The sequence below is a fragment of the Pezoporus flaviventris genome, unplaced genomic scaffold (assembly GCF_033815535.1).
Source record: "Pezoporus flaviventris isolate CSIRO_AGI_PZ_B2104156 unplaced genomic scaffold, CSIRO_AGI_Pfla_v1 ptg000037l, whole genome shotgun sequence".
NCBI lineage: Eukaryota > Metazoa > Chordata > Aves > Psittaciformes > Psittacidae > Pezoporus > Pezoporus flaviventris.
This window is the reverse complement of record NW_026892585.1, coordinates 16143759-16165940: the sequence shown is the minus strand read 5'-3', so window position 1 is coordinate 16165940 and position 22182 is coordinate 16143759. Positions and strand designations below refer to the sequence as shown.

Below are 22182 nucleotides of genomic sequence, written 5' to 3'. Positions count from 1 at the left end.
AGAAATAATAAACTTTTCTTCTCTGGACTTTTTCACAATACTGTTTGATAGGAAGTCAGAGCACCTTATCCTTGCAGTCTTCTGTTGCTTTTTCAGCAGAAGCTGGGCCATTGTGATATTTATCTGAATTCAAACAAGGCTAATTAAAAGAGCTGCTGACAGTTGTTGTGATCTGACTTTGACTGGAGCTTGATGGTCATTATGGGTAAATAATGAACCAGGTCTGCAAATGTAGCAGCTGCCAACTTGGGATAGAAGAACAGCTATTGCGTCCAATTTAAGGATCTATCGACCGCTTCCCTTCTCCCTGCAGATCTCCTTCGTAGCAAAGAACTAATGTTTTCTAGTGCTTTGTTTTGTGGTTTCAGCTATTTCTGATACGGTCTATAATTTCCTCTTAAATATTTAACCTAGTCCATTATTAGCTTTCAGAGTTAACAACTTTTCCATTGGGCTTTCTTTGCATTTTTATTTAGTTTTGTTTCGTGGGAGGGGTTTTTTTGCAGTTTGTTTTTATGTACAATGTAACTGCCTAAATAATGATGATAATGTGTATTTAATTTGCCTGTTGCAGCAGAATAAAAATCCACTAGGCTTTTTTCTTTCTTGTAGCCATAATCTAACAAATTATATAATTGGATTAAGCTGGAAAAGAGATGCTTCTACTTCCTTAGGCACGCTTTTGTCTGGAGTAATATTGAATGCTTGTTGAATAAATCTTCAAAGCACTGACCTGAACCTCCATTTCCATTTTTGTTGAAACATCACTAGTTTATGAGGTACGGTGATGCAAAGCTCTATTTATCAGAAGAGAGAAACAGCAATGACTTTCATTAAGGTGCACTTCCAAGTATGTTGTCACTTCATCATGAGCTTTGCCTTGTCCCATTAGCAAGCAGGAACAGTGCTTTAAAGTGAAAATGGCAAATTTTAATAATAGGTTAATTTAACTTTCTTCTAGAACCCCTGCCATTATAAATACAGTACAGGCATTTAAAAGCCACTACAGAATTTGATATACACAAGAACTTGCACATCTACCCAGCATTTGCTCAACTGCCATTAAAAAAGGCAGCGTGCATTATGTAAAATGTACGAAGGCGCGTGTGCATAGTGCATAATGCAGCAGAACTAGGGATCTTGCTGGGAAGAAATGATCCCAAGCGTGCCCCTAAAAGACAAGTCTTGCTTTGAGCTATAATGATGAAAAATTGCCCATTTATTTGTGTCTTTGCGTTTCAGCAAAACCGAAACTTTGACTCGTTGTCTGTGGTGCCGCCGCAGGGGTTTTGTGCATGTATGTGTACGTCCACGGGTGTTTCTGTGCTTGCTCTGGAAAGGCCAGCAATACGTTAACAAGGGGTTATGTTATGCTGGTTTATGTTAAACCAGATCACCCCCTAACATGTGCGGAGCCATTCATCTGTGTCACCAAAACCCAAGAGAACATCTGACATGGACTTTGAAACAGAAACAGTGATCACTTACAAATCAAACATGGCACGCTCTAAACCGATTGTGCACGGCAATCTTTTCGAGAAAGGACAACTAATTGAACATGATAAAGTGTAAAGTTAATTAACACCCTTAAATTTGTTGATTACTTTCACGGGATTATATTGTTCGTTGAGGAGCAGCTTTCCATCCCAGCTGTCGCCTTTTTAGCGAATGTCGCTGGTAAACAATAGAGACACCATAACAAGTCGTAAATGGTCCCTGTGACAGCAGCCCCTTGTGAGGCTGCATCTGTAGAAAATGATTAGAACAATTGCATTTTAAAGACGGCTCACATTGCAGCCGGGTCCCATAGGCCCTCTTCTTTATCTCCGTTGATGGCAGACTGGTTAAAACATTTAAGTTCTTTTGAGCAAATTAAGTGATTTACTGTGTTTTAGTTATAGAGCAGCAGAATAGCTTCATAGGTCTAGCTTTGATGCTGATTTTTACAAAAGCCCACTGAGTGGTGTGTTGTGGGAGGTTTTTTCTAAGATTGTTCTGTTTACTTGTATCTTGGAAATAGATTGAGGATGGCAGATGTTGTCTATGAAGCAAATAGAAAAAATTGATGCCCTATTAATATTTTATTAAATAACTAGTATCCTCGTGGTTGTTTTAAATGTTTAGTATGATCTGCTTTTATTTCCAGGAGGGTTTTGTAGCTGATTTTGCCTATACATGTCTTTTAGTTGGTTTTGGATTTATATACATAGAAAACAATAGTACTTGTGTATCTGGGTTTAACTTTTTGTGAGTTGCAAAAGACAGAGTATTTCATGTGAGTTGGCAGGTACTTAATAAGAACTTCTCAGTCCTTAAAAACACATGCACAAGCTACACAGATGCAGGCTCTCAAGTTCAACCTATCTGAAAGAGAACAAACATGACAAGAACTTGCTTGTTTGAGGCAACTACGGTCGCTTAAACTGCAAAATTTTGCAAAAATATTGAAATAAAGGACCAGTGTTCCCTTGCACTTGTATAATAGACAAAGCCTATTACAACTCTTAGGCTTGACATGTAAAACAGGAGAGGGGATTCAAACTCTAGCAACATTTTTCTTGTTTACTTTTTTATCCAGTTTAGGTCACAAAAAGAGTTGTTAAAATGGCTCAGTAGAGTACATGTTGAATAGAAAAATTACGGAATAGATGCTTTTTCCCTAAGCTTCTTGAAGTCATAGCCTTCATCTCCAGCCTGTCCTTTGGAGTCTCTGAAGCAGCTGTGTTCACATTGTCTCAGTTTTTCTTCTCAACTTTGTCTGCAGCAGTTTTTTTTATCTGCAGGTGCAAAGCAACAGCGGTTTCAATATTTTGGCACAAGGGTACACGTGGCTGCTCTGTGTTTTCAGCAGTGTAACTGTTTTCAGTATTAGTACTGTGATGGTGCTGTAATGAGTAGCCTTATAATACCACTTCTTTTTAACTCATTTGTACTCTGCTCTTCTTATAGAAATGTAATAAAACTGAAACCAAAAAACAGGTACTTTCCTGTAACATCTTTACATTAACATCTTTTCTCTAGCAAATTGTATTCTTAATAATCAAACTGAAAACAAGATACTATAATGACGTAGCTTTGGAGGTAAGACTTTAAATCTGGAAACGTGAGTGGCAAATTACAATACTTTTTCCAACATGTTAAAAACTGTTGTAATGAGGACAGAAAAGTGAGTATTGAAGGGTAAGTTGGCTCCTGAACTGCCTGGCCTGGAGGCTAAAGCTTGTTAGGTCACCTCTAAACTGTCCCAAGATAGCTGCGACCAGTTGCTGCTGTCATATGTGGGCTCCTAAGCCTTTTCATCTAATATTCTGAACTCAGTAACTGCTCTGCACCAGGTTCACTGAGCAATCCATTGGCAATCAAAATGAGAAGCATGTGGATTGAACTGTTCCTTGCCCCACAGGTTACTCGGCCAGATGCAACAGGATGCTTTGAAGAGCAGTGGTTTATGTACCGCTTCTGCTAAACTAATTTTTCAGATCTTAGTCCAAAACTTTCTATACCCGAGTGGGAAACCCATCTCTAAGTATGTATGCCATAGTGCAGTGCTAGTCTGTAACTTCTCACCATGCTTTTTCACAGATTAACTTTTTGCATGCCACCTCACTAGCTAGATCTCTTACAATATTTGTCTGCAGACCTGTTCCTGACAGTTTATATATCTGGGAAAAATTCTGGTGGTGTTATGACCTTCGGACTTGATGTATGACGTACTGAGCTGCTCTGTGGGATCTGTTGGTGTGACCTCCTTAAAGGATTCTGCACAAAGATGTGGGGGAGTCATCCTAGAGAGGCCACATGTAAGACTGCAGCCATGGGCTCCAGCAGTCTTGCTTTGCAATGGAGGGAATCTTACACATGCTAATCACAAATACAGTTTCTCAGAAAACTATCCCTGACAATGAGAAGAGGCTTTTAGTATCTTAGAAAGAGCAAATAGATTCTGAAGGACTTTTAACCTTAATCAGCAGTGGTACATAAAGCACTGTCTTGGCTGGTAAGATGTCTTTAAAAAAATCAAAATATGGAAAATAATTGTTAGCTTTTTTAAATTACATTAGCTGCTCTGCTTTCTCCATTTCTGTCTTAGTGTTAGAAGCTGATAATACTTTACTGGCTTGTGTTGTTGGTATGGAATCTGTGATTGTGAAATAAAGCTGTGTGTTCCCATCTCATGATTTTTTATTTCTATTTTTAGCTGAAGTTAGCTTCTGCACTCCTAGACTCCCTGCCAATTGTTGGGTGTTTTTTTTTTAATTGCCAGTGTTACAAATTTGCTGTGTTGCTTGTTTAATTCTGATAAAATAGCTGATCGTTGACAAGGATTCTGGATGAAAAAAAATTACCAGGTTTTAAATTTAATTTAAATTTAAATTTTAAATTAATTTAAACGAGTTTTTGTTTTTTAAAAGAGAATTTTCCAAGCCTTCTACATTATACAACAAATTACTCTTTTTTTTAGTACTTAACTAATTTATTTTTTCTTCTTGAAATGTAAGCATTTGAACAAGTGAGAGAGTGCAGCTGTCAGAAGATTAACCAGCTGAAAACTATTGTCAGCATTAATTTTGCTCTAATAAATGACTCTCTGAAGCTATTTAGCAGTCTGTAATCTAGATACAAGGCTATTGACCTATGATGGATAGTACTGGATTTTGTTTGTAAGCTTTGACTTAAATTGTCTACTTAATTTGCTGCAGGTCAGATCGCAGGATTAGTGGTAAAGGCCATTATGTGGTTTGAATAAAAATAGCTAGAGGAATGGAATGAAAATCATTGTGTTTATTAATGTAGCAATCTTTGCAGTCATGTACATAGTAAACTAGTAGCCAACAAGATGACAGTGACCTATTTGTGTTAGGGTTTGCTCTTAGCCCAGTCCTGTGAGTTGCCTGGGGAGGAGTTGTTAAGTAAGATTAAGGATTGGGTACAAATAGGGTGTCTTTCAACCTGAGCAAGAAGAGCTTTACCACTCTAGATACTGGTGCCTTATAGACTGTAAATCTATGGGTCTGACCAAGTTCTTCTGGATGCTCCAGTTCTGGACTCACCAGTGCAAGAAAGATACAGATTTACTAGAGTGGATCTGGCTAAGCACCATGAAGATGATGAAGAGACTGAGCATCTTTCATTAGAGGAGAGAGAAAGCTGAGACTGTATACCACAAAGAGAAGGTTCAGGGGGGATCTTATCAATGTCTATAAAAACCTGATGAGAGAGAATGAAGAAGAGGGAGCTGGACTTTTCTCTGTAGAGGGAGCTGGACTTTTCTCTGTAGTGCCCAGTGACAGGACAGGAGGCAATGGGCAAAAAGTAAAACAGATGGTGATTGTAGGAGGTCCCTTCCAATCCCAGCAGTCCTGCAATTCTGTGGCTCTCGGTTGTAATATAGGTTGAGCAGCTACTTCATCAGTGGAAGCCTCTTTCCTCTACTCTGTTGCTTATTTTCTCATAATTGTAGGCTTTTCTTATTTTTGAGACCTTGATCTGTGAAATTTGTCTGAAATTATTTGGTGACTTCCAAAGATGGTACATGTTCGAAAGCAGGATCAGGGAAATAAATGTATAACAGATACAGAAAGGGGCATTTGTAGACATAGAGGAGTTGCACCAAGACAATGCATCAAGTGAAATTTTTATGGGAAAGCAAACAAAAATTCTTAAAATTCTTCACTGTGAGGAGCTGCAGTGTGGCTGTCCTTGATGTCAGAAAGGAAGTCCAGTGCCAACCACTTCATTCTTTTGCTGTGGTATAGTGCTTACCTAAGGCTTAAACTTGAGATAAGCTTTGATTAGCATGCTATGATCGCACACTTTATCAGAACCTTTTGTGCACAAACTTGGTTGCCATGGTGGCTTAGTTGTAGATTTATTATTTTATCTTTCTGATGTTTTATCCTGCATAATTTCATTTATTAATGGGAAACAAGGAAAACAGAAATGCCCTGTGTAAGTTACTTTAACAGAATAACTTCCTGTTGTTTGAGGTTCAACTGTATTTTTTCGTTTGTTTTACAAAACTCTTCAACTAATAAACTTTTTAAGAGTGCATTTTCATTTGTTCCTGCACAACATCTAGCTCAGCAAAGGCAGTTCCAGTTACACTTTGGAAACTATTTCAGTTGAAACATTTCTTAATGTTTATTATGGTAGCTAGTTCGTGAGCAAGAATCATGAACCACAGCTGGAGAGCAGCCTGACTTATGGTAGAAACAAAATGGTCCACCACGTGGAGTAAGAACAAATTTTCACTTGGACATTCTGTTTGTAAGAACACCATACCTAGTTGAGCACATTTAATTTGAAAGCAGGTCATCATCTGCAGCTGTATGTCCTAACAGGCCAAAGTCTGATGCATAGCACAGAAAATGTATAGTAGCTATGCTTCTTGACAAAGTGAAAAATAATGAGGAAGTTGATGTGTTCATCAGTTTGGGCCAAATTTTCCTAGCAGCTAGCAGTTCTATCCATTAAATGTTGTGGATAAGATTAAGGTTGTATCACTAATTCATGTTAGAATTAGGCTTCTTTTAAGAAATAGTATATTTCATGGAGATTATAAATATCACCTGACAAAAAAAATGCTGGTTTTGTCCTTAGGAACTGTATAGTAAGTTCAAGGTCCTACCTCTGTGTTGGGGGCAATCCCAGGCACAGGTTGGGCAGTGAAGTGATTGAGAGCAGCCGTGTGGAGAAGGACTTGGGGTGTTGGTTGATGAGACACTAAACATGAGCTGGCAGTGTGCACTCGCAGCCCAGAAAGCCAACCGTATTCTGGGCTGCATCAAAAGGAGCGTGACCAGTAGGTCAAAGGAGGTGATCCTGCCCCTTTACTCTACTTTTGTGAGACCTCACCTGGAGTATTGTGTGCAGTTCTGGTGTTCTCAGCATAAGAAGGACATGGAACTGTTGGAACAAGTCCAGAGGAGGCCACGAGGATGATCAGGGGACTGGAGCACCTCCCGTATGAAGACGGGCTGAGAAAGTTGGGGCTGTTCAGTCTGGAGAAGAGAAGGCTGCATGGAGACCTCATAGCAGCCTTCCAGTATCTGAAGGGGGCCTACAAGGTTGTTGAAGAGGGACTCTTCATTAGGGACTGTAATGACAGGACAAAGGGTAATGGGTTCAATCTTAAACAGGATATTTAGGTTGGATATAAGGAAGAAATTCTTTACTATGAGGGTGGTGAGGAACTGAAACAGGTTGCCCAAGGAAGTTGTGAATGCTCCATCCCTGGCAGTGTTCAAGGCCAGGCTGAACAGGGCCGTAAGCAGCTTGGTCTAGTGGGAGGTCATCTAGTTGCAGCCCCCTAAAATGGGTCCTTTCCAACCCAAATCATTCTATGATTCTGTAATCGAAGAGCTATGGTGTGCGCTTACTGACCTGTGGTAAAGATAGGGCAGACTTACAGGAACTATATAGGAACAAAACTATGAATAGTGTGTTTGTGTGTGAGAGAGAGAATCATGTTTACATTGTTTTTTACAGAGTTCTTTCTGTCTTTCTGTATGTGTTAAGTTTAGGAAACGTAGCACAAAGTTTCTGAGATTAAGTAGAATTTTGCTTCAGGTTAGAAACATAGCAGACTGCAGAGGTTCAGAAGGCTTGGTTTTATATGCCTGTGTCCTTTAGATGTTCCATTATGTGACAATCAGGAAGCGTTAATGAAAATTAGCCCAGGTTTGGAAAAGCTGATAAAAGCAGAGTTAACTTTGCGCAGTAGTTTGTCAATAATCGCATGGGAAGAGTAGTGCGACAAAACAAAGTTTTTATTTAGTAGTTCAGATACAGTGAATTTTGTGGGGTGCGAAGGTGCAGGAAGGATTGATTGTTTCTTCATATGAGGCTACAAAGAGCAACATTGTCAGTTTTCTGCATGTCTTGTGAATTGTTTATCTGCCAGTATGCCTGAATCTAAGGTGGCTTTGTCTTCACCAAATGTTTGAGAATTAAGATCTGTGATCCTGTAAGTAGTGGGACTATAGGCTTACTGGAACTATAGGCTTACTTTTACATAGACTTTGAGAAGTTCAGAATAAGTGAAGTATGAAGCGCATAACTTTTACATCATCAGACCCTTACTGGTAAGATAAACTACATAAGTTGTTTTTTTTTCAAATAGTGATATTAAATCCAGTGTTGCCTTGATTCAGGTGTTGGAGCTGCTCGGGCTGGAAACCTAACTTTCATGGTTGGTGGAGTGGAACAAGAGTTTGATGCTGCCAAAGAGTTGCTGACATGCATGGGTTCTAATGTGGTCTACTGTGGAGCGGTTGGAACCGGACAGGTAATGCTTCCTGAGGCATTGCTAGTTACCTCAATCTTTTATTTTTGTCGCGTTGTTTTTCTTTACTGATGCCTACTCTTTTATTCCAGAACTAAAAGCATGTTAATATCTCTTTATACTTATTTGCTTGTTTACTTGTCTTCAACCATCTGTTTATAAAATAACCTCATGGCACTCTTCTCCACCATGTTGCATAGCTTAGCACCAAAACATCTGATGTGGTACTTCTCCACACTGGCTTGATGATACTATACTTCTTAGAGGACACAGGTTTAATTTTGTTTCTTCTGAATTTAAGTTTACTGAATGTTCTGAAGGACAAAGAGCCCCATACGTGCCATGTATACTAACTGATCTATTGTACTAAATAAAAAAGGAACCATAGGGCAGCTTTCATTAACTTTATACTGTCATAGATCTGTGCTTACTGCTGCTGCTTTTAGAAGAGAGCTGTCAAACCAGATTTGATCATACTGCCCCAGACCTAGTTAAAGAAGATTCTTATGTGTTAGGTCTATGAAAATGCAGAAGCTAATTGATAGTTTAACTTATTTTCAGGCTGCAAAGATCTGCAACAACATGCTTTTGGCCATCAGTATGATTGGAACTGCTGAAGCAATGAATCTTGGAATCAGGTTTGTTTGATTTATGCTACTGGATTGAAACATTTTTCACTCTGTTAACAGGTTTTGTGGTTTACGGTTGACTTTTGCTGAGAGAATGATGGTTAGATGGCATAGATAAACTTTTGCCAGAAGTTCTCCTATAAAACATGCTAAAGGGATTATTTTACAGAAAGTATGGCTCTGCACAACAGGAATATTCTCTTATATTGGCTGTATAGGTTACATTCTGCATCTGAAGTTATGAGTTCATTTGTTCTGCTGTAGTGCAATGTACAATAATGTTTATCTTGCATTATAAACATATAGAGGTAATATAAAGGTGACTGTATTCTAAGCTAATGTACAGTGTATTCAGAGTATTACACTCCCATATGGCTTGTTTGCTTTGCTAAATTGTTCCAAAATATATTGTAAAGTAAAATTTCCAGTACAGTGTGTATATCAAATTAAGTTTCAAAGCATAAAAAAGAATATCTACCTTTCTGTTTGACTTTATCACTGCAGTTTGTCCTAATTGCCAAAACTGCTACTTTGTCAAAAGGATGGAGTATGCTCCACTGCATTATTGTCAATGCTAAAAGTACCATTTCTTTTCTAGGAGGTAATACATTTGACTTTAAGTGGCAGCATATTGAAGCAAAATTATTTTTCCATTCCAATTGTATCCTATTTATTTTGCTGTGGTCTTTGGGATTTTGTTTTGTTTTCCAATAGAGTGCATGGAAGTACCAGTTCAGTATCACAATATTTGAACCTTTCATAAATTCTCTTATCCAGATCTAAGTAATTTGCAAATTTATAACCAGGCAAGTTTTATGTTTAAAGAGATTATCCTGCAATTGGGTATATTTTAAGGGTTCTTCATGAATTATTTATTTGCACAGTTGCATCCTAAAGTTGGCCTGCTAAAACTACAGATATCATAGATACTTACCAGCTGGGCTTTAGACCATGTGTTCGTGTGGTTTTGATACACTATAAAAGCCAGCAAGAGGGCATCAAGTGCTTAAATAAATAAAATAGAAGGCCTACATATGCACACATATACAAGGCAATGTAATGGATTCACATTTCCTCTTAATTACCATATCAAGATGCAGTTGTTTTATTGAATTGCCCTTGTCTCAGATGTTAGACTATCTTGACCTATTAAGTTGTCATGTTGTAATTGAGATAAAAGAGGAATTTGCTTTGCATCAGTGCTAATTGGTTTATCAATATCCTGTACCATTTACATTTTAAAATTGAGAGTCTGTAAGATACTGAAGCATGTCTGCATCAAGCTATAATAAAAACAGTAGCATTGTTTACAACTGTTGTAGTCCAATGTAGTGTAAAGCTTTCATCAGGTTCTGGTTTAAGTCATTGTTCACTTAATATAGCATGTGCAACTGATTTTTCGTTATATTTTTATCTACATTTGTAGGAATTACTAGAGTTACAATTTGAGATAAAATAAAATCAAGAGATTTGGAAGACACATATTCTGGGCATGTAAGCCCTGTGCAGAATGAGTTGATGTCTGCAGGCACTATAGCTTGAGGGGTTTAGAATTTTCATTTTTAATTTTGTCCTTTTGCAGTTTAAATTTTGACTGAATTTATATTTAGCATTTCTAAACAGAAACCCAATGTGAAGGTGACTATGCAAGCCTTCCTACCCTATAATCATGGTAATCAAGGAGGAACTGTATTTATTTAGAAGAAACCTCCTAATTGAAACCCAAATTATACAAAGAGCAGAGTCTTGTTTGTCTGAAAGCTGCATGAGATTTAAGACAGATGCAGTAATTTAAAGTCTTACGAAGTAATTTAGAGCCCTTGCATTGATTTTAATGTGCTGTGATTTAAATCCTGGAGAAGATGGTTTCTGCTTGTAACTAAAATAAGAGCTTTTTGCTTCTGGTGTGTACAAATTTCTTATGTACAAATTCACAGTTGCAATTCTAATTCTAAGTTTTGCTGTATTAATACATTTATTAGATTTTTTTTTTTTAAGTCTAAAACTAGAAGGACAGTATGGCTGCCTCATCTGGAGAGAGTAGGAAGCTGAACCTGATTTATTAGACTGATGTATATCTGGTGAAGAAACTCTGACTCTGACCTAATAAAGGACACTGGGATTCTAAAAGATTCATAATAGGAATTAGGGAGCTTAGACATGTTCTCAACTTTAGATAGAGTATAAAATATTGTCATGCCATGCACTGTGTATATCTGCAGCATCATTTAAATCTTGAGGTTTAGGGATTTTGGATAATTAATTATTCAAAAAATTGCTGACTGAACTAGGTGTAGCTAGAAAGTGATATTACAGCAGCTTCCAGAAACCAATATATACTCTGAGCTGATACTACCACAATGTCCTCAAAACAGGGTAGTATTAATTCTATTAATAAGCCACCTTTTCTCTAATGTTTTCCTAAACCATGTAGTCTAAATTTTCATGTTCTGAAGCAGAAAGTTACTGGTTTATTCATTTCAGATTTTTAAGTTACATCTGCTATTGGTTTATTTATTTCATATTTGAAGTTACAGGATTTTTCCAAACTTCAACATAAGTAGTAAATAGACTGTGGTGGGGAGGAAGGAAAACAGACATTAATGAGCAAAAATTCCACAGTGAACTCCCAGAAAAATAGGCAATATTTCTGTGTAGCTTCTGAATTTATATTTCACTCAGTTTTCTGCTTTAACATCACCTTTATGTACAAATCATCTTCATTAACAAATGAAGATGTGTGGTTTCATTGGAAGTGATTTTGTTTAAATTTCAAACTAACATTAAAAAATAAAAATCTATCCTGAGTTCTGACCACTGAAATTCTTGTTTTCTTATAGTTTGGGTTTTTTCCATTAATTTCCTGATGTTTTACAAATGGTGCCACTGAAAGTTAGAATGTGTGGCAGGTGTTCTGGAAATGAATTCACATTGTCATTTGTATTTTCTTTCTGTTCTAGCATGAAAGTGTGACTTGTCTGTAGAAGAATCTTGAGTAGATTTTGCTATACAGTTTTACAGATAATGTGGGTATTGCAAAATGCCTTACTGACCATGTCAAACCAATACACAGAGTACATGTAAACTTCACAAATAAGAAATAAAAACATTAGGTGATACTGTCCACAGCCAGAGACTATTTTTCTTTTTGCTGATCATCTCAGTGTCAGTAACTTTCTTTTACTGAGCCCTGAGTTCCAGTGATATAATGTGGAATACTAGCAAAATAAAGATCAGAAATTAAATATTGTTAATACCTGGTTTGTGTTTAGGTCAGGTGGAAGTTGCTGCCTGCCAAGGAGTTTGCCATCCCTTCAGAAACTGCCTGCACAGGCACAGGGAAGGGCTTATATGGCAACACAAGGCAGGGCAAGATTGTTTAATACGGTTGGGATATAAGGGACTAGGAGAGGAATAAGGGCTCTATGGTAATAACCTCACTGCAAAATCACTTTTGTGTTTCCAACAGTAGAGAAAGGCTTCTCTGTGAGGGGGGCCTGCAGAGGCACCCAGATTTATGCTAAAAGTTGCAACTACAGCTCTTTCCTAAGCAATTTTACTGTGTATGGATTTGTGCCTGCTTCCTTTTTAAGATACATAAAGTGAAACAATGGTAAAAGAACCTTGTCCTCTGATGCTAAGTCTAAATATGCTTCAGTCTCTAGATCTGGTTTCTGTGAGCACCCATGGATTGCAGCGGAAGACATGAGCAGAAATGGGAGTCAACAGCACAGAGAGGAGCATATGCTGCAGGCTGAGGGATGATTAGCCCTGGGCACATCCCCACTGCAAATTTTAGAGTGCCTTGAAAAAAGAGAACACTGCAGCTCTCTGCTGTCTTCGGCATGGAGCTATAGCTAAATGTTGTGAAAGTTAGTAATGACGCTTGAAAGCACTTACCTTGTTTAAATTGCCAATGGCAAAGTCATTTTTAGCTGTGGTAGAAGGGTCCTAAGGGTCTGCTTGAGCATTTGCAATTTCATATGGTATTTGTCCAAAGCACCTTGAGACAGGAAACTCTCAACAGTTCAGCTACTTCAGTTGTTACACCTTAAAATGAGACAAGGATGTATCTTTTTTGTGAGATGCCATTTAATTTTTCTGTCTGTTTCAGACTGAAATATTGGAGGAGTGTATGAAAATTACAGTACATGGTTTTATCAAAGCTCAGCAAAACTTGAGTTTTGAGAAGTGGCTCGCAGAGATCCTATTTTAACCTTTTTGGGAGTGTGCATGTATTTGTTGCTGAGTTTCTGCTGTTCAGTTCATTAGGAGTGTTATTGAAGAAGCGTTGATTTGAAGGAAGCAATTGGTTTTGCTCTGTTATAAGTACAATTATACATGGGTTTCTTTTCTGCTTATAAGGGAGAAGAACATTTTGGTAATTGTAAATTCACACGCGCATGCACAAGCTCTTGCCACGTCCAATGGCAAGTTGTTATGGGGACTGGCAGACTGTCATCATTTTGATAGCTTGAGCAGTATATCTCTTGAACAGAAATGGAGCTCTTATGCAGAGAGTATCGTATGTTCCCAGCCAATTTACAGGGAAACAGCAATAACATTTTATCATGGTTGAGAGCCCAGTAGCTGCTTCCTATTAAACTTGCCCTTTCAGATACCTGTCTTGGATTAATTTGTTGATTTCAAATGGAAACTCAGTCTTCTCCACTGAAGCATGTCTTTCTAGGATAGACTCTCCTTGAATGACAATTACTGTATATTCTAGCTGGTTTCAGACCATTACAAGCTTTGGGCACAGGGGAAGACAGAGGACTTCTTCAGTAACTGATTTTAATATATGTCTAATTTTAACAGTCAGTTATATATGCACCAGTGGATGAATCCTCAGAAAGATGAAATGCAAAGCACTTCTAACTTGCTGTTATTAATGATACACTTGCTCAAAGGAGGAAAAAAAAATATATTCAGGCCTCCTGAAGAGAATCTGTGTGGTGTTTAAGAGCAATGAATTTTGAAGAGGCAGGGATTTTAAACTGACACCATATTCCTTTTTCTTTTTCAAGAGCAAAAATATGCCAAATGTAGTGCAGACAATATTTCACATATCTGTATAATACACACATATCTTTTAAAGTATACTTTCACACTGTGAGAAGAGCATTCTTCGGGAAGGTTATATGTGTTTTGAAATAGCAAGCTCTCTGTCTTGCAGCATACTCTCAGCTGTAATTATGGGCCTCTGCATGCAGCTAGATAAGGCACAGGCAGGCACTGCATTGTTAAAAACACTGACCTGGGTGTAACAATGATAAGGAAACAAACAAGCCAAGAGATTTGTTTGGGGAAAAAAAAAAGCAGCCTCTGTATATTTGAAAGCTCAGGTATTTCCTGCTCCCAGTGTGGGTTTTTTGAATGACAATTAAAGCTGTTATTCAGACTGGCTCTTGATAAAGATTTTGATGCACTGTGTAAGATGAAAGTACAATTCAAATACTGTGAAAATATATTGGTGCTGGAATACTTGGGGTTTGGGGATTTTTTTTTTGTAAATAAATGGCCATCGAAAGCATTCAGTTGAGTCAGATGGTTGGAAAAAAGTGGGGAGGAGAATAAAGCTTGATCCCATTCAGGCCAGCAGGGGACTTCCCATTGAATACCAGGGGCTGCTGCAGCAATTCATAAATAAAAGTGCACAGCAGTAATGCTAAAAAGCTACTTTGGCGGTACAGAAAGTGATCCTAATGCTTTGTATTAGAAGGGCGGAATTGTAGGAGACACTTGCCGTCACAGGAACAGTAGTCATGCTGCAGGGCCCACTGTCGTAAGTGTATTTTTCAGATCTGAAATACCTATTGGAATAAATAGACATCAATTTTAGCAACTGTTCCATTGACAGGGAGCACCCAAAGCCTTGGGTCCTACAGCACCTGGAAATGGTGCTAGGATTGCCATGGCTAAGGAGATCTGCAAAAAGTCTGTGGTTTTAGAGCTAATGTAAAAAGTGTTGACTTCTATAAAAAATCTTTCTAGAAGGTTGTGATAGATCCCTTTTAAAATGTCCTTTCCTCATCTTGGAGTGTTACTGGAGATAATTCCCTTGCTTTCTTTTTTGTCAGGAGTGTAACTGAATATTTCTACAGGGCCAGATAAACTGCTGCTGCTTGTCACTGGTATAAATGCAGTTGGTGTAAAACTACACTTGCAACTTCGTAATAGCATAAATATGAATTCATAAGAGGGTTAATTTCCTGTAATACTGAAGAGCTTTCAGGGTCTACACTGAGCAGCAGTTTATGCCATCGGCTCCATGATAGAGCAAATGATGTTTCTACTTAGACAAGCTTTGTTTTATCGGGATCAGTAACCTTATCAACAGTTGACCCAGAACTGTAATGCATGTTTGCGAATAGATAACATACGTCACAGAGCCAGATTTGCGTGAGTATATGATGATTTAATAACAGATGTATACAGCAGTAATATTTTTTAAGAAGTGTAGCATTTCTGTTCACATTAAAGCAGGATCATTTGCATTATCTTATATCAAAAATGCACTAGTGTTCACTTATAAACACATCACACAGGTACTTTCATGCTGCCACATTTGCTTGTGCTTTTTTTCCTTTGTTCAGCTTTAGAGAATATAATTTTGATAGGAGGAACAGCTAGGTGACCTAATAAGTAGCAGAACAAAAAATGCCTTTTAGTAATTGAAATACAAGGGAACTAATGTTCACTGAGGACCTTTATTTTTCTTGCACTTTCAGAATTGCTAGGTGAAGGGGATATGCTTAGTACAAAAGGAAAAAAGGTCTGAAAACCTACTGCTTAAATGGTGAATTGATGCTCTTTAATTTATGATGCAGCATCCCTACCCCCAATATCAATACTCTGTCATTTTTCATGACTTATAATAAAGGGAGAGAAATGATTGTAGGGTCCTAAGATATAAAACAAGTCACCCATGTCTTGTGCATTTTGACATTAACACTTTTCTCCCTTGACCTTTGACAGATTAGGCCTTGACCCAAAGCTACTGGCCAAAATCCTAAATATGAGCTCAGGTCGTTGCTGGTCAAGCGACACATACAACCCTGTTCCTGGAGTGATGGAAGGAGTACCATCTGCTAATAATTATCAAGGTGGCTTTGGAACGACACTCATGGCTAAGGTACATAACAGTTGCATGTAAAGTATGTGCAGTTGCTTCTCTCTGGGCTTCTAGCAAATGTTCTTCTCATTGAAAATTTATGATTACAAGGAAATATGTGTGTATGAATAGAGAGGAAAACAACCTCTTATGGTGGCTCTGAATTAATGTAGGGGGCTTTTCCTTACCCTCTAGACCCTTTCTGTCCACTATTACTGCTGAGACACTCAGTGAGATTATATGCACTGTCTTTTTGAGTTCTGCCTTAATCCAGGAGTCCTGATGGACGCGTGTGTATGGCAAGCATTCAGCAAGCCATTTAGGTACCTTTTACATGACTGCCCTACAATTTAGGAGCCTGAGCTCAAGAGAACAGTTCAGGGAAATCCAGGTGACCTAAGTAGGTGTGAATAGTGGCATAAACACTAAGATTTTGGGCTTAATCTCTTCTATATACCTTAAACTGTGCTACTGGACTAGCATCCCTTTTCCTTGCTAAGGCAACTGCCTATATGCTTGTCTTTCTGCCTCAGGCCATTTGTAATGCAGAAAGAGGTTTCAACGCACACCCGGCAGACTGATTTTTCTGCAGGTATCACCATGCTGTGAGCTCTACTGAATTGTCTTTGTTGGTGGCAGAAGTAGTGCTTCTTCTTATGAATAATAACCTAGTAATCTAAATTACTTGTCCACAAAGTGAGAAATCTGGTCCTTCTCAGTATGAGGAAGTAAGTGGGAAACAAATCCTTCTCAGTATGAGGAAGTTGTAACCTGCAGTTATCCTACCCCAAGAGAATGTACTTACTGCTATGCTCTTGGCTGTTCTAGGAAAAGCTCTCTTCTGAGTCACTCTGTGGTCAGGAAAGCAAAGCTCTTATAGGCCAAAGGAAAGTAGGCAAGGAGGTCAGGGCCTGCATCCCACTGATGAAGACACACAGCTGGAGGAAGGAGCTATAGAACTCTGACTGTTGAACTACTTTTCATTCAGTGCAGTGGTTGCCTAAGGTAAATTATGAAATCAACCCTGGAAGAGAGCTCTCATCTAAGCATGCAAGTGCAGTAAATCTTTTCACACTGAATATTAGTATAATGGGGATACCGTCCTGAGGGAAGCATTTGTGTTCATACATAGAATCATAGGATGATTTGGGTTGGAAGTGACCTTAAAGATCATCTAGTTCCAACCCCCCTGCCATGGGCAGGGACATCTTCCACTAGAACATGTTGCTCGAAGCTCCATCCAGCCTGGTCCTTGAACAGATGGGGCAGCTACAGCTTCTCTGGGCAACCTGTGACAGTGTCTCACCACCTTCATAGTGAAGAATTTCTTCATAATATCTAATGTAAATCTACCCTCCATCAGCCTAAAGGCATTCCCACTTGTCCTGTCACTACATGCTCTTGAACAATGCTATGTTAAACTATATGGATGTAAGACTACTTGAATGAGACAGCTGATCATGTTCAGAATATTATTTGATGCAGTGGTGACCTCTCCTATGACACTGCTCCTTAATTTGTGGAAAGACTTCTGCTATGTCCATTTCATTCTGGTAAATGACATATCACGTAGATTGTGAATTGAGTTGGAGAATTTTTTTCTCGGAAATACGGAGCATGCTTTTGCCACTTAAGAAAAGAGGAAAGCTATAGTCAAAGGAGAAAGAGGTAGGCACAACCCTGAGGTTGAGAAGAAAATACTTCACAATGAAAATATACAAGTGACTCAGTAACAGTCACTAAACACAGTTACTAAACTTCAAGTTACTGCTCACATATCAAATATGGTAAAAGTCAAAGGTTTTCTTAAAAATATTTTGTCAGCAATGGGTGTGTCAAGCAAAGCCAGAGGATGCTTAAGTGTTTGGGACAGAAACGTTTGTCAGACACCTCAGAAAAGCTCTTCAGTCTTGAAATCTCATACTGAAACATAGAATTTGGTCAACAATGTGAAACCTTTTAAAAAGGTTTTAAAAAAAAAAAATCTAGTTTACTTCACCTGTCCATCTTTGTGTCCAAGGCATTGAAGGCCAGAAGTTCCATCATCCATTCACAGCACAGTTGCTAATTAAATGTCATCTTTGAATCCTGAAAAGAGGTAGATTTATGTCATACTATTCTTGAGTCATGTCAGGACAGCCTTTCAGCTGTATTCCCAATGGCAGTTTCGTTTATGTCAATAAAGGTAAGGAACCAGGTATTTCCAAAGTAAGCATTGGAAGCAGATTCTGAAAGAGAATTTGGTTCCCTATTCCAAGCTGAGAAAAAGCGATTAGAATAGTCGGTACAGTGAGGCATCTGGAAGATGTCAGTTCCAGAGAGTATGACAGAAGCCATAAACAATTATCTGATTTTTACTTTTCCATAAAGGTCAGCAAAAGGCAAATTTATTTCAGAGCTGTTTTGTACTATTTCACTCAAAGAACTTCCAAACTCAAGACAAAAGTGCAAAACACCTCACAGCCTGAAAACTAAAGATAAGCTTTACTTACGTTTTGTTTGGTTATTTTTTTTTTCCTTCAAAGCTCTAATTTGTAGAATGGAATTTAAAAAACCAAACCAACCTTCCTGCACTTTGGGATTAGGAGTACTTGTCAATTTCATTATTGATACCTTAGCTGATGTTTCAGCCGTCTTGGAGAGAGAGTTTCATTATTAAAGTGAACAGACCTGATCTATAAATTTATATTTGTGCTAGTAGTCTATTTATTCAGAATTTTCAGGGATTGCTTCTATGAATGTCCCTTAAGGAAGAAATGTATCACAATTATCCCTACCAAAAACAAGCACCTTCACTAGTTTGAAGTTGGCTATTTTGCCATTCTACTATTCCATGACATGATTTAAGCTTTTTTGAATAAATTGATAATATGGTAATAGGTTTCACATAAAGGGATTAGGACAGGCTAAGAATATGTCATGGCATATCTTATTGTAAGTGATGTTAAAGTAACTGTTCCTGGATTTGTCAGGTCATCAGTCTTTCAACAGAATTGCTAGACAAGAAGGAATGATCTGCCCTGGTGCAGATGAAGAATATTTTGGACCCTGTGACATCTGATACGTATGTTTTTCCCATTTTCCTAGATCTTGAAGTCATTCGAGGGTAATAGGAAGAGTAACTGTAATTCTGATTGGTATCAGAATGACCTTTATAGAGCCGATTTACAGATCAAAGTGACATTTAGAGAGTAGAGTAAGATCTTGAATTTCCTTGTGCTAATTCAAATCCAGACACACAGAAAGTAAAGACCTGTCTTGTAAGTCATCTCTTGAGAAGCCAAAAGTGCATTCAGCAGTACTACAGTCACTCAGTTCTTCTGTATCAAAGATTTGTTATTAAAAGAAAATAAAAATTAAAACACATCAGATTTTATAAACCACCATAGTCCTGGATGGACAGAAAATCCAGGCATTTCCTAGTAACACTTGAGAGGTTCTTCAGCAACTTTCTTAAAATGTGGGCCACAAACTGATTTTGTTAGCAAGACACTGTGTGCAGGCATTTCTTTCATACTTAAACAAGAGATCTGTTTATATATCTAAGACCTTATTAGCTTTTCCTTCTTTGATTGCTTTCGTGTCTGATTCAGGTTAGACTTCAAGACATCCTCCAGCCTGGCTTGTCATTTCTGTACAGCATGCGTGAAGCTGACTGTTTCTAGCTAACTGTGGTTTGTCATAGTTCCTGCTACTCACCTTTGAGTTCTATCCTATTTATTTCAGATTATAGGTGTAGTTGATGAAGGACTCCTGGAGGAAAGGTTTAAAATTCATCCTCTTTGCAAAGTCCCCTTCTTCTTTTGCCCCAAATTTAACATTTAAAAATGCAGTGGAATTATTCTCTATATCCCTTTATCTTCAGTCATTAAAGAAATCTTAATGTTGTAGCAGACCCAGGGCAGTCCCCTAAGGAATTCTTTAATACATCCTTCCAGTTAGGCTGCAAACCATTCATATTCACAAAGTGGCCTATGCATCTCATTTGGTATTAACTAGTCACATTACAGTAAATGTATGTATGCTAAGTGGCTTCAAGTTTGTTGTTATTTAAATCCTTCAGCTTGATTATTAACTTTTTTTTAGAAAGGAAGATGTTCTCTTGCCCAAACAAGAAAATGATGACATTAGAACCTATGTGAAATGCTTAAGTGAAAACCCGGGGAAACTTAGTTTTTGGAGATGACATAACAAAGTGAGGAAAACAAGTCTGAGTCTTGCTACCAGGCTATGTAGTGATCTAGACCCGTAAAATCCCTCCTGTCCTGAAGGAGATCACCTGCCTTGCAAAGTTTGGTTTTTTTCTGTTGAGTAACATTTAGTTACTGTTTTGAAAATTAAAAACTAAACAAAACTCCCTTCTTCCAGGACTGGAATTTTAAGACTGGAGTGTTGCCTTTGTTGTCATTAGAGCTCTCTTCACAACAGAAACCAAATAACCTATAATATGTACTGGCTATTTACATCCTTGTTCCTCCCCTGAATTTTTTTCTTTCCCTCTATTTTTTCTGTCTGTTGTCTTCCTCACTCTACTCCCTTCCCACAGGATCTTGGCTTGGCCCAGATTTCTGCCACCAACACAATGACACCAGTTCCTTTGGGATCCCAGGCACATCAGATCTACAGGATGATGTGTGCAAAAGGCTATGCCCTGAAAGACTTCTCAGCTGTGTTCCAGTTTTTACGTGAAGAGGAAACCTTGTGAGCTGTCCTTTGGAAATGGACATGATAACAAACCACATTTTTTTTATCCTTATGGCTCATTTGAGAAGTATGTGGGTTTAATCAGATACTGTGCGTCCTGATCCTATACAGACTAATCATCTTTGGTTGTCTAGATCACAACGAACTCCAGAGTTTTTTCATGATTCTTGAAAAAGCAAGCCAGAGGACGGGAATGTTTGGCAATTAGCCAGGCAGTGATTTCTTTTTTTTTTTTGTTTTGTAAGAAGCATCAAAGTTTGCTCTTTTTTTCACTAGATGCAATAAATAAATACTTTTTTTATTAAACACTTAAATACTGCATAAAAAATAACTTACATTATGGCTACAAACTTAGGTGAATCTTGAATAGTAAAAGAATGTTGTATAATGATTTTATGACATAAAATGATCTATTAAAATTAAAAATTAATACTTTATGGAAAAAGGGAATATTTGTTTAATGAAGAAACACAGCTCAAGATGGTTTGTCGGGTTTTTTTTTCCCTTGGACCTACTAAGCCTTGAATTGATCAGTAGTGAATTTTTCCTGGGATTCAGGCTGCAGATTAAGTTTATAGGCACACATTTCTAAGTGGAGAGCTGTTACAGCATGTTTACCTGTCAGACTTAGTTAAAATAGAATATGTGTCCCTCGTGTAAAGCTCCGTTACTGTATTTTGCTAACCCAATTTTATATTTTCTTGTTTTCTGTCACGCATTTTCAGAACTCTAGAGCAGCACTTATCGGAAGTTCTAACAAAGTGTACTTTTGTTTTAGGTAATTATTGGAGTATTTTAAACCTAAACAAACCCCATTATTTTGAAAAGAAATAAAAATCTATACTGGTAAGTGGTTGCTGTATGATTATTTGCTTTTTGTTTTGATGCGCTCCTGTACTCCCACAGTTAACCAAAACCTTGTACTAAGTTACCTCAATTTTTAATTTGCTTGGTTTTCTACAGATTATCTTGCAAAATCAAGCTTTTCAAGAGCTCTTGCTGTGAAATGCAGATGGTAATATATTTGCATATGTGTTACTTTAACCATTCACCATCCCTTTGGTCTTGCAACAGTACAGGTACACACTTGGCTTTATGAATAGCAATACTTACGTTGATTTCACTAGAACTACTTACATTCAAACTTACTTGCAGGCTCTAGGCTTAATGGTCAATTATGCATTTACATTCCTGTTTTGGTTGTATGACAAATCCTTTTATATATGCACATTTAGGTAACAATTGTGTGCTCGAATTAGCTCAAGTCTGTGAATAATCTTCTGAAAATTTTGACATTATATTTTAACACCTTAGTAACATTATACAGAAGTCATTAAACAGTACTGATTGATCTGTTCTCCTTTTAGTTTTCTTTGAAAACAGTTTGATATTCTAGGTTATTCAGGGATATGGGGCTCATGAATGTTATGTATGAGTGTAGGACTACTGTG

General features: G+C 37.7%; 1 protein-coding gene across 1 annotated transcript in view; it reads left to right on the top strand.

Annotated features, from left to right (window-relative positions):
* Nucleotides 1–21581, top strand: part of HIBADH (3-hydroxyisobutyrate dehydrogenase) — an 83918-nt gene extending 62337 nt beyond the window's left edge. Inside the window, exons 5-8 of the mRNA XM_061464834.1 lie at nt 8154–8287; nt 8846–8922; nt 15892–16048; nt 20574–21581. Coding sequence (XP_061320818.1) covers nt 8154–8287; nt 8846–8922; nt 15892–16048; nt 20574–20732 — 527 coding nt within the window. The 3' untranslated portion in view covers nt 20733–21581. The remainder of the gene's footprint in view (nt 1–8153; nt 8288–8845; nt 8923–15891; nt 16049–20573) is intronic.
* The last annotated feature ends 601 nt before the right edge of the window (nt 21582–22182 follow it).